Source organism: Melospiza melodia, chromosome 20, assembly GCF_035770615.1.
Source record: "Melospiza melodia melodia isolate bMelMel2 chromosome 20, bMelMel2.pri, whole genome shotgun sequence".
Classification (NCBI taxonomy): domain Eukaryota; kingdom Metazoa; phylum Chordata; class Aves; order Passeriformes; family Passerellidae; genus Melospiza; species Melospiza melodia.
Window position 1 is genome coordinate 6,789,259 of NC_086213.1, and position 17,026 is coordinate 6,806,284.

The following is a 17,026-nucleotide window of genomic DNA, read 5'->3' on the forward strand; positions in this document are numbered from 1 at the left end:
AACGTGCCTGGGAACCCGCTGGAGTGCGTCACAAGCAGCAGGGCACTGCCTGAACATTCAGGCCAAAACCCACTTTCCCAGCTCTCATGTGCTGCCAAATATGCCATGACCCAAGAGCCTGTGGGGACCTGAAGCATGTCAACATCCTCCAGCACAAAGTGTGAGCATCAAACTGCCCAGCTTTGCCCCTGCCATGGGATGCTGTGGGCACAGACTGTTCTGAGCCTGGTTTTTGCAGCACAGCCTCACAGGCCTGATCAGGGTATCCTTATCCACCCCAGGGCCAGGGCATTACACCACACAGGGTGATGCATAAATAAATATATTTTGATGCCTCCACCATGAGAGCAGAACGCTGACCCCTGGCTTTTGTCCCAAGGCAAGGCAGGCCTCGTTTCCCCTTGTCATGTCCCACAGCACCCCAGCTCTGAAGAGGGGGGGCCCAGAGCACACCCCTGTGCCCAGCAGCCCTCAGCACCCCTGAGCAAACAGGCAATGGCCTAGCAGCACCAAAGTGAAGGGTGAGAGGTGCCCAGTGCCCCAGATTGTGCCAGGGCAGCTGCTGGGGCAGGGAGAGGTGGGGAAAGGGGCTCAGGGGTGGTTGAACCCATCCCTGGCCCTGGCCTGACCCTGAGCTGGGGCCCATAACCAGCTGCTGTAATCCAGCAGCCGTGAGCTGGGATTGAGGCAACACGTGCAAGTATGAGGAACTGAGAATTGCTCCATTTCCCTCTCCCCTGAGTGAGTGGACCCATTTCCTTTATTTTTGCAGAGAAATAGCCCAATCCTCCAAAACAACAAACAATCTCCAACCACAGCTTCCCTTTTGACCTAAAGAATCAGTTCACTTACTGGAACCTGCTTTTGGAAGGGTGAGAAGCTGCAGCCCCTGCACCAGGGCAGAGCAGGTTACCCCTGGGCCAGGGAGACGCTCCTGGCCCTGAAGGTGAAGGGCTCAGAGAAGCAGCTTGGGGCTCAGGGATTAGATTTACAACAATCTCCTGTGGTCTCCCATTGTCTTTCCTGCCTGGGGGAAGGAGCCAAGGCCCAGGCTGCACAGAGCAAGCCCCAGCAGCCCCTGGATGTGATGGTGTTCACACCACATGGACATAGGTCTACCAGGACTTCCAAGCATCCAGTAACTCACCACAGCCAGCCTAGCCACCCTGGGGCCACCCCTGCTCACTGCCAGCTCCTTCTGCAGCATCAGGAGAGCTCCACATGCTCTTATGGCTGAGGCAGCAAGTGTGCTTGGGTCTTGCACATAGGAAAATGCAGATATATTGCAACAGCAAAAGAAAAATAATGTGCTGAAAATGGGAGAAAAAGAAATCACCAGTCATCAAGAACCAAGAGGTTCTTTCACACTGGATTTGGCCCTGTAAGGAACTTGATCTGCCACTGCTACAGCAGCAAAAATATCTGGCAATGAAGAATTTGGTGATTTGCTAATTACAGCTAGCAGGGGCTGAACTGCAGCAGGAAGCAGAAAACAGACATTACAGCAGGCATTAGAGGAACAGCCAATCTGAAGAGCACTCCAGCCCTTTCAACAGACCCACTTTTACAGCATGTAACTGAAAATAAGTTCCATTTCCAACAAACATGTGAAGGGCCATCAGTGGCAGAATCAAGACTGTGATTTTAGTGTGGCTGTCCAGGTTAATTCACTTGAGGGCAAACACAAAACCAACACCATCCACAGAATATTTAATGCAATCTGCTTTTAAGCATGAACTGCACAATGTGGAGCTAACCACGCTCAGATACCACGTTTCCCTATTACTCCAGCTGCTCCTTGGTATGAGCACAGCCAGTTTGAAATGCTGTGGCAGAGATGCCACATCCCACTCCTGATCCACGTGTCAGGAGTCCCATCTGCAGCCCCTCGAATGCTGCTCAGCCTTTCTGTGCATCCCACACTCAGAGGAGCTTCTGCACCCACCAATGGGCAGAATCCCACATCCCAGGTCTGCTCAGTGACCCGAACTGCAGAGCAGGGTCTGATCTCCTGCCTGTGCACCTAACAGAGAGGTCCTGTGCCTCGCTGGAGACAAGCACTTCACTATGAAATAAATAATTAGTATTTGAAGTTAACTAAGAACTTGGTTCATATTTAGTCAGTTCAGTCCTTAAAGAACAATTCTGAAAGCATGAAAACTTTAGCAAACACACTCCTTTTACATTCATTCGTGCGTACCTGAAAATAACTTTTTTGCTTAAAGAAAAAACATAGCCTTCAAGTATTTCTGGACTAAAAGGGTAACAATTACTAATTTTTGAGTCCTAGCAATGCCATGTTGATACATTTATTTTTACAAGGTGCACTATAAAAACTGAGTCTCTCAGAAGGGTTTTTCACAGTCAGGGACACGAGTTTTGGAAGAAGCAGAGGAAACCACACAAAAGGAAGCTCTCCACCAAGACAAACACAGCACCCAATGCCCCAGACCTCAGAGAACACTGCAGACACTCCTCAAGTTGCTGGGTAAGACTTTCCATGGATGTTCCCTCAGGAAAACATCACCTGACTACAGCAAATGCCAACACTGCCAAGTGTTACACACACTGTCTTGTACTCAGGTGTGGTGCAAGAAATGAAAACATCTGGCTACACCTGCTTCCTCCTAAAGGGTGCCCAGTGCTTCTCCAGGCTGGATCACACCACACAAGGGCTCATCCACACACAAACACCAGCTCATGTGCAGCAACCACAGCACTGAGTGCAGCCTATGGATGGTTAAAATTGCTTTTCCTTTTTTTTGGCCAACTATAAAAACTAAAGCCAAAAGTTCCAAAGAATGGGAGGAGAACACCAAACAAAAGCTCCACTAGGGCTATCAGAAGTATAATTTCTGTCCTTCAGAATGGCACTGCCATCCTGGTGGGTGACACAGGACTGTCTCTGGCCCCTGATTGTGATCATCAACTCTCTGGAGTCACACACAGAGCAGCTACAAAACAAATCCCTTCCCTCTGCCAGCTGCAGAACAGGGCAAGCCCAAAACCTGCAGAAGAAGCCTGAGCAAAAGCAGGAAGGCAAATCCCATTCTGCAAAGTGTAAGCAGTGGAGGAGGAAATGGGGTCCTCTTAAGGAATGCTGGTTTTAACAAGATCACCAAGTTAGTGAAACTTGTGAAGTGCATCAGTTTAAAGTTAAAGAGAATCTCTCTAAAATTCTGTGTCATGCCTCAGTATACACATGGTCGTGTCCCCTCTTCTGCAAACTCAAGTTTGACAAGCTGGAGCCAAGTCCAGTTCAGCCTTTAAGAAAGGCTGACCCCACTTAACAAACAGACATAGCTGTACAGAAATTAATTTAAATGCAAGCCCTCTTAAAAACAGAAATATATCTTTAAGAAATGATGTCCATTTTCCCAGTTTCCAGTATCCAGTCCACAGTTCACTGAGCACAGCCAGATCACCATCACCTTGGTGGTGATTGGAACGTTCAGAAGAATTCAGATGCCTTTCTTCTTTTGGGAAGCTGCAGCAAATTGTCCGTGATGGATGTGGTATCCTGAGATACTGGTGTCTGAGATACTGTCCTAGACTGTGGGGTGCTCTGGGGGGTTTGAGGCCCACTGGCTGGGGTCTTGTACCCAGGAGTTCCTGTGTGGGCTGGCGAGGGGGTGTAGCTGGCTCGCAGGGCTTTGTCCGTGTATTTACTTGCAGTCCTGTTTACAAGTCTTTGCAAAGCTGGTGACATTGCTGGGCTTAGTCCTTTTGGAGTAAGGCTGAAACAGAATAAATGGTTTTAAGAGATTTTCCAGTAAAAAAATCTGCCTTTATCAGGAAAAGCAACATTGCCTCCTGACATGAGTTCCCCCACAGAGTAGACCCACTGCCTGCAGGTAAATGCAACCTCTCTAGAGAAACAAGTGACAGAAAAACCTCAAACATCCCTCCCAAACCTGAGTGGCACTGCCTGACTTTTCCTTTGAGCCCATTCTGTCCTTCCTGTGACCTCCCCAAGCAACTCTTATCATGTCTCCTCTTTGCAATGAGGCAAGGCACTGATCCAGAGGCATCACTGGGTGGCTGTAGGGCAGAGCAGTAATGCTGACAAAGAGTGTCAGGGACAGCCACCAGCCAGTTTCCCTCAGGAATTAAGTTTTTTAGTTTCTAAATTTTTAATTTCTAAAAACTTTCAGTCCAAATGTACCTCTTCCTATCCTTCCTTACCATAACTCCTCCCTTTCTACATGTGCTGATTTACATCTCATCAGATAACAGCCACCCCCAGTTCTGCTGTCCAAACAGAAGTCTCACCTGGCCAGGTTTTCTGTCACTTTTCGAAGTGCCTCCTGCTTCTTTGCTCGGTTTTTAGCTGCCACTTCATTGGCCATCTTCAGTCCCAACCTCTCACGGCGTCCAGGCTCCAGGATCTAAAAATGTATCACACACAGCTCACTCAAGAGTGCTGAAAAAATGAGTCAAAGCATCTTCAAAGCTGGACTCCAATGCACAGGGATCTAAAGCAGGGAGAAGTGGGGTCAGCCCACACCTCTTTGCTGCTGCATAAAAGCCAGAGAGGACACAGAGACCTTCAACCTGCCTTAGCAAGTAACAAAAACTGTAAAACCAGTCCAGTCAAGGAAGCAGCCATTACCTCTGGCATTTCCTCCTGCTGTTTCTTCTACACAAACAATGTCACCTGTGTCTTGCCTGGCCTGTAGCCAGCCAGCTCTCAGCCATACACAGACATTGTTAAACAGCAGGAGAACCAGTCAAGGCCTTTGGAGTCTGACAAAACAGTGGCACACACAGCAAATTACACCCTTCTTAAACTAAGAGTCTCAGACATCTCACATTCAAAGACACCAGCAGGAGACAAGCAGCATGCAGGGTTAGGTGCCATTAGCAAAGCCAGAGTGTCTTTTCTACTCTCAACTGATACATCTGCCTCAGGCTGCAACAGCCAGAAGATAAAGACAGAGGGAAATGCTAAATTTCCACCTATCCACACATTAAAATCAGAAAAATTGAGCATGTCCTCAGCTTCTTCTGAAAGCTCCTCTGCCTGGGCCCACCCCCAAATGCAGAATCTCATTCTCCTGCCAGCCAGTGTTCCACCTCAGGTAGCTCCACCAAGATTTCACGTGGATCCATGCTCGCCTCCACCCTCCAAGCACAAACTAGATTATTAGTTTCAAGGACTGGGAACATCACCCAGAGATGTGTCACACTCCATGTTAATCTATTACTTACTCATTGCCTTTCCCTTCTTAGTTCTTCCCCCCCCCAGAAAAGAATGTCATGCTGACATGAAATACCTTGAAAGCTGGGCCAGGAGTTCTGTCCACGTAAGGTCTTTCTGACCCTTCCAGACGTAAAGGGGTGCTTTCAATTTCACCCCATGTCATAAAAGGTGACTCATTCACACCTAAAACAAATTCAACAAGTTATGCCCATGCAAGACATTTGACTATTCATTCACACACGCACAAAAAAAAAAAAAAAAAAAAAAAAAAAAAAAAAAAAGAAGAGAGAGAGAAGCAAAGCAAATTAGAAAATGCAGAAAATTCATCAAGAAAGGAGCCCCCTACACTGCAGAGGAAATCACACCACAACATGTGGTTCCCATTAAAAGGGACTGCCTGTAGCTGTGTCACCCTCTCAGTTACAACAACCAAGCACCACCTGTTCCATGCCTTTATTTTTCCATTTGCTAACTTTTGATTAGTGACACTTTCATTTTTCCCTCTACAGTACTAGTCCTCCCCTCTGCTGCTGTATGGAAACTCCTTGGACACAGGAAACTCTTGAAAAGTCAGAAAACAGGCAGAGGATTTAAGGACATGTAATAGCCAAATGTTCCCTCCAATCATCTCAGGGGCAGCCTGCACCAAACACTGACTGCATTTTGTCTAACAGGTGTAGAATGGATTTTCCAGCCATTTAAGTCTCTGGCTGGAAAATCCCCATGCCCAGGGTTTGGAGAAGGCATTTCCGATGGAGGAAGGAGGTGCCCCAAACGCCACCTGCAGGTTTCCCAGAGGGAAAGCCCCAGTTTGTTCAGGTTTTGGCATAACCACAAAAAGCACAGAGAAACAGCATGGCTGCTGCAGAACAGCTACAAATTCAGATACCACGTTTCAACTCGAAGAAAAATAATCAGTTTGTTCTAACTGAAAGTACCCCCCACACCTAGATGATTCCTGAGCAATGGCACAGCAACTTCAGAGCCTCTTGGTGCAGTGTGACACCTCCTACCAGTGTATTGGACCAGGATTTAAGCCCTGTATGCAGCTGGCATACACAGCACGAGGTTTTACTCCTCATCTACCCTGTAATGACACCCTAGTGTTGAACAGAGCATCAAAGTGCAGTAATACTCCTGTTAAAGCAGAAGAAATAAGAAAATCCTCTTACCTGGGGCAGGAGAGGGGGTAGCCACAAATCCATACCCATTCACTTTTGGAGAATCTTGGGGTATCAGCTCTTTCCCATCAGGTCCCACTTTGCCCTGTTTGTACTGAAATAAAAAAGACAATGTTGTTCATGTGGAGAAAGGTGAGAGTCAGCTGCATCCACACACACACACACAATTCTGGGGGATGAACCACACCAGAGAGCAAAGCCTAACTAGACTTGAGTCAGAAGTAAAATTATCCAACCTGAGCATTGAGGGCTGCAGCTTGTTGGAGCTGTGATTTGCTCACAGCTTGGCTAAAAGGGTCCTTCACAAAACGTGTGTTTCGGTGCACAACTTCCCTGGGCTTCTTAAAAACTTCACTCTCATCAGGCACACCTAGAAAAGCAAAATGCCTTTTAAAAAAGAGCTCTTTGCTGCACTGGTTCACAGAAATTATCAACTGTACATTTACAGCCAAAAAAGAAAGTACATTTACAAAAATAAGTATTTTTCTATAGCAACACAGACTAACAAGTCCTAGGAGGACTCTTTGAGCAGAAGCAAACAATGAATGAAGATGACAACAAGTGCTCATAAAGACAGGCCAGGAAAGAACTTTGGCTGCTGAAAACAAGTACTGCTGTAATACAGATGAGCTTTCCAATGGCAAATAGAACATGATCAAAGTTTGGAATCAGAGACCAAGAAAAAAAGAAAAAACAACTTTACAGAAGAAAAAGCACAGCATTGCCTGTAACAGCTGCTCAGTCACATACAGAAATGCTGTAAGCACTGAGGAGCCAATGCCTCACCTGTGGGATAATACATGAGGGTGTTTCGAGCTGTGTATTCCCAGGTATCCAGCCCAGCTTTCACATTCTCCAGAGCTTGCTGCTCAGCTGAAGGAAGTGCCAGGTTTTCATTTTGTCGCTGAAACAGCAATGGAAAAAAAACTTTAAAATGTGAAAAAAAAAGTCTGAAGCAGCCTCCTGCAATCTTTTATTCAGGCAAACACAACTTGGAGAGCTCAGTCACAAGCTCAGCCACCTGCCCTAGAACACTTTGCATAAGGTATGTAACAGACTGTGAGGGATAGTTGGGATAATAAAAATAACACTGCCTCAAGAAACAGCAGCAAACACCCACATGCCAGTGCCAAACTTCATGAAAGGGCACTGCATCCCACGTCATCAGTGTGCCAGCTGCTCAGACTGACAAGGCAGGCCCAGAGCAGCACTTGGAGCTCCCCTGCAGGGGGCTGAGGAAGGCAGCACAGCCAGCCATGCTCATGCAGCTCTGTGCCTCAGCAGCTGAGTGGGTTACCACTGATAACAGAAACTGAAATAAGACAGACAAACTGCAAATAATGAGAGGCTGACGGACAAACAGCAGGAACTGTGCTCAGCTGCTCTCCCTGGTGTCGCTGCTTACAGAGGAGACAAAGCCTCAGCAACTAAGTCAGCACTGTTGTTTCTGTGTGACAGAAAAACAGGACTGCACAAGGAAGCCAAAAGCAGTCACAGGACCCAGGGAGCTGAGCCTTAGCAGAAGCAGAGTGAAATGGTTTCCCTGCTGAGTCCCTGTGGCAGAGCAGAGCCATGCCTACCCGGGTGTACTCCTCCTCTGCACTGTACAGCCAGGCGTGCTTGACCTTCTCCTTCTCCTTGGCCACCTCCATGATCTGCTCAAAGGAGGCGTTGTCCTCACTCGTGTGCTTGGCCAGGAACGTGTCCAGGCTGGGAAGAGCATCCTTATCATCCTTCTCTGCTTCTCCTACCAAGAGAAGGGAAGAAGCCTGAGGAAGGTTAATGCCTCCCTTTCCAGGGGAGCACTGCGTGTGCTCTTGACCTTCCTCCACAGACACACCAATAACTACCACCAACCTGGGTCAAAGCCATAGATCCACACAGAGTGGTGCAGTAATAAATCAGGTTTGGAACACATATAAACCCTTTTATGGCATTTATAGCAATTTATTTTAAAGGTGAAATGTACAAGTGGCCAGCAGCTGGTAGACAATTTATTTTTGGAAGAATTCAGCTAGATAATTCTCCTACCTTCCTCTGCAGTCTTGATGCCAGCTTTAGATTTATTTCCCACTGGAAGGCCACCTGGATGCACTTCTGGGGTTTCAAACGTGGCTGGGGTAACATCTGCCACAAACAAAATAAAAATTCACCTGGTTACTGAAGCACACAACAGGATTTGCTCTAAGGATGATGTACCAAACAAGTCACAGAAGGCATATCAAGAGAATAAAATTTAAATAAAAAACTTGTGAAAAGAACTCCACAGTGCTCTGTTCAATTCTCTCAGCCTCCAAACAAGATTTTGGCCTCATCTAAGACATTTTTCTTCTGCTGGGAGAAACCCCCAGGAGAGCCACAGCCCAGTATATGCTGTGGGAACCTCTGATAACCACGAGCTTACCACACCTTTTGTCCCTGATACCCAAAAATCTCAAATGTCTGTAGATGCAACAAGAACCCCTAAAACTACAAACTAAAATAAGGATTCGAAATATTAGGATTTCTCATAGTAGAGAGCACATAACATTCCCTAGGGAGCAGGAACTTGGCAAAAGATGCCTATAAGGAATGCTTATTAAAAGGCTGCTTTTCCCAAAACCCTTCCCTCAAGGAGTTTTTAGACACCATCAAAGAGAAATTCAGCATGAGCCACCAGACACTGGCTGCTGCCCAAATGGGTACACTTAGGTCTCATGCAATCTCAACCTTGAATCTATAAGATAAGCACTGCCTGCACAAAGTTAGATAAAGAGCAGCAATATCAGATACAATCCCCTCATGCCCCACAGAGCCAGTTCTTACAGGGTGCAGGTGTGTCCCTTGACGATTTGTTCAAGGAAGAGCCAAACTTGATAGCAATTTGTCTCATTTTCTCCAAGTCTCCATTCTCCTCAGCCTCCAGATAGTCCTTCTGTGCTCGCAGCTTCTCCACATCAGGAAAAAAGTCCCGCTGGATGATTTTCTCCAAGCTCTGCAAAGACAGAGACAGCTGCAGTGCCGCGCTGGGACACCCGGAGCGCCGGCCCAGCTCGGGGCGAGCGGTGCCAAGCCCGGGGAGGCCGGGCAGCCCCGGGCCGGGGGCAGAGCGCGGGCGGTGCCGCCGTAGGACGGGCGGGAGCCGAGGGGCGGCCCCGGCGGGATTTCCACCCGCAGCCGCGGTTGCAGCGGGCACGGGCCGTCCCTTCCCCGCGGAGCCCCGCCGAGCCCCGCCGCGCTGGAAGCGCTCGGCCCAAACACTGGCGGGCGGAGGCTCCCGGCCCACCGCCTTACCTCGATGTAGGTCTCCTCATCCAGGATCTTCTTCTGGTGCCTCGCGGCCGGCGACACCACCTCCTTCCCCGTCACGGCGACGGGGCCCGCGGCGGGAGCCGGCACCAGAGCGGCGGGAGAGGCGGGGGGCACCGGCATCGCCTCCATGGCGTCGGAACCGCTCCGCTCCTGCTCCTCCTCCTCCGCCGCCACCAACGCGACGGGCAGTGACGTCACATTCCCGCGCCGCGGGATCGGAATGCGCGCCCCGCCCCGGGAGGAGCGCGCGCGCCCCCTGCCGGTGTGGAGGCGCCGGGCGGGCCCGGGCCGTGACAGCGGCGGAGCCGGATCGGGAACCGGGGTGGGAATAGGGATGGGAACCGGGGTGGGAACAGAAATGGGAGCCGGGATGGGAGCCAGGATACAGACAGGATGGGAGGCGAGATGGGAACCGGGACGGGACACGGGATGGGCGCCGGGCGGATCCCCACACGCCCCCAGCTCCTCAGAAACGCCCGGGCTGCGGGGAGCGGACCCCGGCTGGCTGCCCCGCTGCCCGGGCACTTTTATTGATCTCGTTGCTTTCCAGCTCGCGGCTTCTCCTCGGCCCCGTCGGGAGCACGGACACGGCTCCTCGTGCCCGGGGCTGGCTGGCAGAGGGGTGCAGGCGAACCTGCCCGTGCCAGCCCTCTCAGCACGGCAGGGTCATCGCCTCTCCCCAGGGCTATGGGGGGAAACCCGCGTTCCTTTGTTTTGAAACAAATCGCTTGTCCAGCGAGTTCAACCCCAAAAGCAACTTTAGATGCCGCTGAGATGCTGCAAACAGGAAACATTCATTTGCAGAATATTTTGCAAATCTACATCAATAAAACAAGCACAAATACTACGTGCACAGAGCAAAGACAAGAAGGGGAGTTTCTCTTTCTCTTAAAGCACACAGATTTAACACCGGTACAGCTCTGTCCCCTGCAGGTCCTGCCTGCTCAGTCATTTGCCATGTGAACTGGCTTTGGAAGAGGCGTGTGGCAGTGCCATGTCTGCTTTTACCTGTCCTCCTCCTCTTGTGAACCACAGAGGTTCCTTTTGCTGCATCAGCCCCTCGGGTCACCCCTGAGCCTGCCAGCCCGGGCAGGGGGTGCTTGGTGCTGCCTGTGGGCACTAACAGCCCTCCTTGGGGGGCTGCTTGGCCTGCAGGGTCACCACCGAGGCAGTCGCCCTCTTCTGGTGTCGCCACTTCGCCCGACGATTTTTAAACCAAACCTGGAAAGTGCAGAAGGGGAAAAGGGCTCTAGCATGTCGGGTGTTACTGGGAGGGGGACAGGCAGTGGCCCTCCTGGGCTGTAAGGTACTGTGATGGAAAGGCTTGATACAAAATGTAATCAGTGCCTCTGCTGCTGTCGTGCTCAAGTACATGTGAGGGGCACAAGGGAGCTGGGACTAGTTCAGAAGTCAGGCAGATCACTTAGGTAAAGGAATACACCCTTGGGTGCAGGGGATGAGCAGCAGAGCTGGGCATGTCTGTGGGTGATTCTGGGAGAGAGGCATCATGTGAGTGTGTGGGACTGGGTGCCAGCACAAATCAGCCCAGCTGAAATGGTTTATGTTCTTCCATTGCTCACCAGACTTAAACTCTCTTTTGTCCAACGCACAAGGACGGATTTTAGAACGAGGCAAAAAAGACAGCACAATGCCCAGTGTGTGCTCCTGAGGGGCTGCAGGAACACACGAGCTCTGCCCTCAGCAGGATCTCACCTCCACGCGCTCCTCCTTGAGGTGGATGCGGTTTGCCAGGTGCTCGCGGGTCACCACGTCCGGGTACTGGTTCTGGTGGAACAGCGTCTCCAGCGCCTGCAGCTGCTCCTCGCTGAAGATGGTGCGGTGCCGGCGCGTGCGGCGCTGCAGCTGCTGCTGCAGGCCCTGCAGCTCTGCCTTCTCCTGGGAGCTCCTGCACGCCCTGAGCGCCGGCTGCAGGAGCCGCATGGGCCAGGGCAGCCGCGCATCTGCCAGGGGACAGGGACAGCAGCAGGGTTACAGGGGTGGGGCTCAAACACTGCCATGCTCAAGGCAGCTCAGGCATCAGCTGTATCCCTGCTGCTATTGGGAAGGTGGCAGCCGGGCACCTGGAGTGGGTGCCAAGCTGAGTGGTCACTGTGCAAGTGGAAGAAGAGCTTAGGGCATGACTCTGGGAGAAGGATGCACGTGGTGAGCACTGGCTGGGTTTTCTTTGTTTGCTTACCAGTTGCACTATGGCCAGCTCCAAAAAATAACTTCACACTCACAGCCCAGCAAAGATCTGTGCTTTTGCCCTGACACAAGGGAATTCTGAACTTTCAGGATGCTCTCGAACTGCATTTTTAAGGGTTTGCTATTTTTTATTTTCCACAGTAATTTTGCTAGATGTAGCCAAAACTCTTTTCCTTAAAGGATGGGTGAGATTCCCCAGGGCTGGTGATGTCAGGAAGCACAGGCACAGCTGTGCACATGGGCAGCATGGCCATAGGGCCCCACACTCCACAGAGAGCCTACACCCCTAGAAGCATCATTCTCTCAAGAGTTTCACACGAATCAGTAATATCCACTAACAGTCAGCACCCTCTGCTTTTCAAGCCCTGGTAGCATTTCAGGTGAAAGTTGCACTCTTAGGAGCCCTGCTAGGAACAGCTCAGATTGCTGGACATCGGCCCCAAGACCACTGTGCCAGATGCCATATTGCCATTAACAGCCAGGTTTTCCCCTGCCCCCAGCACGGGCACCAGCCCTTCAGGGAGCCCCACACCTGAACCAAACCCAAACTCACCCAGGCCAGCACTCACCCAGCCCAGCACTCACCCAGCCACGCCGGCAGCTCCTGCAGGGAACGGGCACTTGTGTGAGAACAGCAGCAGCAGCCGCAGCCTGCGCCTTCCAGCTCTTCCTCCTCTTCCTCCTCCTCCTCCTCCTCCTGCAGGGAGCTGGCTGGGATGGTCTCCAGCTCGCAGGGCCTCTGGGGTGTGCAGTCCAGGATGCTCTGCAGGCACAGGGGCACCAAGACCTGGGGGCTCTTCTCCGAGGGGCTAGAGAGGATGTGCTCGATGCTGAAGGGACGTGGCTTCTTCAGGCCTCTCCTGGCAGCCTCAGCCCCTGGCACTGGCTCTGCAGACATCCTGGGCCAGCAGGCACCCAGCTGGGGGGCCTTGCTCTCCCTTCTCTGGCTCCCTAGCCGGGTTTTGCTAGGGAAAGGACAGCTCATGAGGCTTTTGAAATGGACTGGCAAAGCCATCCAGAACCATGGCTTTGTCTTGGCGTTTCAAGTGACTGTCATTCTCGCAGCTGAGTTTTTATTTTATACGCACACACACTCTTTTCCTCCCTCTGACCTAGCTGTGTTATGACTGAAGCCACTCTAAATATATATATATAGTGAGAGAGATATAATCCCTTTGGAAAGAAAACCGTAAACCCCCCTGCAAGTAAAATAAATTCTAACTAATCTTGGCAGCTTTGTGAAGGGTTAGTGTGGATCTAAGATTTAGCTAATCCCACAAAAATGACTGGAGAAGGAAATCTGATTTCTCCATCTCGGGTGTAGATTTGAGGTGGTTATGATCTCCATTGTGCTGCAGCTCCCATCCAAGGAAGGGGGAGGATGGCTGTTCCCAGCCCGGAAATGGACCAGAGGATTAACTCCTTAAAAGAAGCAAATTATCCCTTTCTCTGGCCAAATGAAAGCTTTCCCATCAAAAGAGAGCTGTCATATCATACAATATGAGAGAAGAGAGAGTTCAGCTTAATAAAAAATCATTTTTAATGACAGCACAGCCTTTGGCTTTGCCAGAATTCTCTGTGAAAGTTGATTTATTTTCTGCTGAAAGCAGAGAAATTGTATTTTCCCTCCTTCCCCTTTCCCCCATCTCTGCTGCCCTAATCACTGTAATAATGCAGATGCTTTGCATGTATCCAAAATACTCTTTGTAAGGATTCAAAGCCCTTAATAAATTAGATTACAAACTGCTTGCAGCAGCTCTGCACCACAGTTTAGTGGCATGGAACCATCTCCCATGCAGCTGAGCCGTGCTCTGTGTGGGGAAGGGAAGGGAAGGGGAGGATTGTTGCTGCTGGTGCCTCTGTGTGCTCTCAGTGATGTCCCACAGCCATCCAGGCAGGAGTGTGGACTCAGTACCACAGCCAACTTTCCCACAGCCAGTTCAATTCCCAGCTCCTGCCCAGCCAGAGAAGCTGGGGAGAGGCCATGGCCAAGATTCAGGAGGGGAAGGGAAGCCTGGCTCTGCCCCTCCCGAGGACAAACAGCAAGGCCTGGCAGCTGCAACCCACAGGAGGAGAGAGAACATCTTGGATGCTGTGTTTGTAACTGACTGAGTAGCTGGGAATAAAATAGAGAAGGTGTGGCTGAGATCAGGTTGTTTAACAAGGTTTAAGCCCAAGCTGCCTCACCCTCAGTGCAGTTTAAGCCCAGGTGAGAAGCGAGGCCCTGGAGCTCACAGGGGAGCACTCACACCTGGTGTTTCCTTGAGTCCCACCCATGGTACCCCAGGGAGACACACGGGTGGGTGCTGTGAAACCCCTGCACACCAAAGACCCTGGACAGCCCAGCAATGCCTCCAGCACCCTGCAAAACCTACAGCCACTCCCCAGGAGAGCCCCTCTCAGCTCCCTTCTCCCCTCACCCCTGCTCACTGCCTGCCTTCCTCACCTGCAGGCCCCTCGGTGCTGGGAAGAGGTGCCCCATAGCTGCTCTACTTGTGACTCACTTCAAACCAAACTGCTGCTTTTCCTTCCACCCCTTTATTTGCCTCTCCTTCAGCTGTTTCAATGGTGCAACTTGGGTTATAACTGAGCTCTGCAAATCTTTACCTTTTGGAACAAAGGGACCTTTGTAGCTGCTCAGTCTGGACATGTTCACTGTGCCCTGCCAAGGTGTCAGTGCTCCAGAGAGGCACTGGGGATGCCCTCATCCCAGAGATCACTGAAACTGCTCCCAGCTTTTATGCATGTACCCAAACACTGACACAAGGGGTGGGTGTGGGGCACAGTTCTGCTCCCCATTCTGTGCTGGTCCAGAGGGGCCAACAGGGCCGGTGAGCTGGGATGTGCCATGGGCAGGGGCAGGATCTGACCAGCTCTGTTCAGATGCCTGAAGAGGATTAATTCTCCTTCTCCATCCTTAACAAAGGATGCCTTTCCCTGGGCATCCTGTCCCAGCCCTACCTTCCCACCACACATGCACTTAGCCTATTAGGATCTCTGCTGATTGCTTTCTTTCATTCCTCCCATACCTTTCACTACAGAAAATGGACTGGTAATACTTCTTTTATCAAAGAATTATGGGATTTAGGACCCAGATTGTACAAAGAGACTTTTGATAGCCACTGGTAATCAAATCCCAATCGGCAGACACTTCTCTGCACCCTGTTACCAGAGGGGAATAAAGGAAAGGGATTTCTGATGTGCTGTTTACTGAGCCTCTGGGAGATAGGATCGCTGGGCTATTTCATATTAGAAAAGGAAAGGAAAATAAAACAAGAAAGAAAAAACATGCAGACAAGAGAGGACAATACAGATATAGATAAAAAGAAAAGAAACAGGTTCTTATAATTTTCTTATTGGTTAAGGAGATTCCAAAGCCATTATAGAGGATTAGCAAAAAGGTTAATCTGCTTTAGCTGTTCACTTGTCAAAAGTGAATTTATAGGGTTTGAAAATCCTTCCTATGGTGAAACAAGAAAAAAATCCCCCTTTCCCTCCTCTGCCCCTCCCTCCTGCAGGCAGCACAAGGTGATGGGAACACTGGAAACCCTACAGCATGGCAGCACCCTCCTCTGCCTTGCCTGTGTGCTGGCACCGGTGGGAGCTCTCGTTTGGCAGCGCTTCTCCCCACTCCCTATCACCAGTGTGGGGTGGCTGTGATGCTGAGGAAATGGAGCATCAGATCTGAGGGATGTAACCATCCTCCTGCACTCTGCCTTACCTGGGACAAATCCTGGGCTCTTTCACTCATTGGTATTGACAGCAGTCAGGGCAAACCCGGACCCCTGGCTGGATTTGGGCTTCCGGGCTGGTTTCTAAAGCAGAACGGAGATGGAGGCTGCTCACAAATGTTGCCAAAAACAACAGTCTGGGGGCTTTCCATCCCCAAGGGAAGTGCTCAGCCTGGGATCCACATCTCAGTGCCCTCCTGGCCAGCCAGGGGAGCCACTGGCACATGCCAGCTCAGCTCTGCTTTCCTGGGCTGCCTGTGCCACGACTCATCCAAGCAAAGGATGCACATCACTCACTCCAAACCACTGTGAGAAACAACCCAGGGTAAAAACAATCCTTCAAGATCAAAAACAAAAAGCATTTTCTGTGTAGCTGAAATTCAGTGGGATGTGCTAGTCAGGTGTTAAAACTATGTTTAATAAAAAACCAGAAGTCGTAAAATCAATGGATGGTTAGGATTGAAAGGGGCTTTTGAAGATGATCTTAAGATTGTGCCAATTAAAATTGTTCAACCCTGTGCCAGCAAAGATTAAGAGCTCCAATAAACTCATTTTGATTTGATGATAATTACAATAAAGATGTCTCTCTCCCCAAAGGCCATTTTATTCCATGGAAGAAGTGGGATCTCTCCACTGGGTAGTAGTGTTATTAGTGGTACTGCTAGTGGATGGTGTCAGTGGTGGTGGCTGGTTACCAGAGATGGTGTCTGTGGTGGAGCACTGGGGTGCCAAACCTCCTGTTCCGCAATGAACCACGATGGGATCAGACAACTGCTTCACCCTGGAACATTCCAGTTGGCATTTCAGAGATCCTACACCGCCTCGTGCTGCCCAAATCCCTCTGTGCTCGGCAGGCAGCACCCGGGTTTCGGAAGTTCTGGGTTGTCTCGCTTTTCCCCGACTACAGAAACAGTTTGGGATGATGATGCCTCGTAACTCCTGCCTTGGAGCCGGCGCGGGTCCCGGCCGGGGCGAAGGAATGAGCGAAGCACAGCGGGTCCCGGGCAGGGTGAGGGAAGGAAGGAAGGAATGAGCGAAGCACGGGGGGTCCCGGGTAGGGTGAGGGAAGGAAGGAAGGAATGAGCGAAGCACGGCTGGTCCCGGGTAGGGTGAGGGAAGCACCGCGAGTCCCGGCCGGGATGAAGGAATGAGCGAAGCACAGCGGGTCCCGGGCAGGGTGAGGGAAGGAAGGAATGAGGGAAGCACGGCGGGTCCCGGGCAGGGTGAGGGAAGGAAGGAAAGAATGAGGGAAGCACGGCGGGTCCCGGGCAGGGTGAGGGAAGGAAGGAAAGAATGAGGGAAGAACGGCGGGTCCCGGGCAGGGTGAGGGAAGGAAGGAAAGAATGAGGGAAGCACGGCGGGTTCCGGGCAGGGTGAGGGAAGCACGGCGGGTCCCGGGCGGCGCTGCGGGCCGT

The 17,026-nt window shown here is 50.9% G+C and overlaps 2 protein-coding genes across 2 annotated transcripts; both read right to left on the minus strand.

Moving 5' to 3' along the window:
- Nucleotides 1-1,693: 1,693 nt before the first annotated feature.
- Nucleotides 1,694-9,830, minus strand: ESS2 (ess-2 splicing factor homolog). The gene is made up of 10 exons (XM_063173544.1): nucleotides 9,658-9,830; nucleotides 9,190-9,358; nucleotides 8,416-8,511; nucleotides 7,965-8,131; nucleotides 7,171-7,288; nucleotides 6,621-6,754; nucleotides 6,376-6,478; nucleotides 5,277-5,386; nucleotides 4,273-4,388; nucleotides 1,694-3,737 (listed from the first exon to the last, which is right to left on the minus strand). The coding sequence occupies exons 1-10, from the start codon at nucleotides 9,802-9,804 to the stop codon at nucleotides 3,452-3,454; spliced, it is 1,446 nt and encodes a 481-aa protein (XP_063029614.1). The 5' UTR covers nucleotides 9,805-9,830; the 3' UTR covers nucleotides 1,694-3,451.
- A 964-nt stretch (nucleotides 9,831-10,794) lies between these two features.
- On the minus strand, nucleotides 10,795-12,834 carry GSC2 (goosecoid homeobox 2). Its single transcript, XM_063173590.1, has 3 exons — nucleotides 12,466-12,834; nucleotides 11,389-11,636; nucleotides 10,795-10,896 (listed from the first exon to the last, which is right to left on the minus strand). Exons 1-3 carry the CDS (start codon nucleotides 12,776-12,778, stop codon nucleotides 10,795-10,797), a joined length of 663 nt encoding a protein of 220 aa, XP_063029660.1. The 5' UTR covers nucleotides 12,779-12,834.
- Between the last annotated feature and the right edge of the window lie 4,192 nt (nucleotides 12,835-17,026).

Excerpts from the sequence above, each read along its gene's own strand:
- GSC2 (XM_063173590.1), bottom strand. The coding sequence starts at position 12,778 with ATGTCTGCAGAGCCAGTGCCAGGGGCTGAGGCTGCCAGGAGAGGCCTG. Across the intron at positions 11,637-12,465 it reads GGAGCTGCCGGCGTGGCTGG|ATGCGCGGCTGCCCTGGCCC; the intron begins GTGAGTGCTGGG and ends GTCCCCTGGCAG. Across the intron at positions 10,897-11,388 it reads TCAAGGAGGAGCGCGTGGAG|GTTTGGTTTAAAAATCGTCG; the intron begins GTGAGATCCTGC and ends TGCACTTTCCAG.
- ESS2 (XM_063173544.1), bottom strand. The coding sequence starts at position 9,804 with ATGGAGGCGATGCCGGTGCCCCCCGCCTCTCCCGCCGCTCTGGTGCCG. Across the intron at positions 9,359-9,657 it reads ATGAGGAGACCTACATCGAG|AGCTTGGAGAAAATCATCCA; the intron begins GTAAGGCGGTGG and ends CTGTCTTTGCAG. Across the intron at positions 6,479-6,620 it reads CTGCAGCCCTCAATGCTCAG|TACAAACAGGGCAAAGTGGG; the intron begins GTTGGATAATTT and ends TTTTTATTTCAG.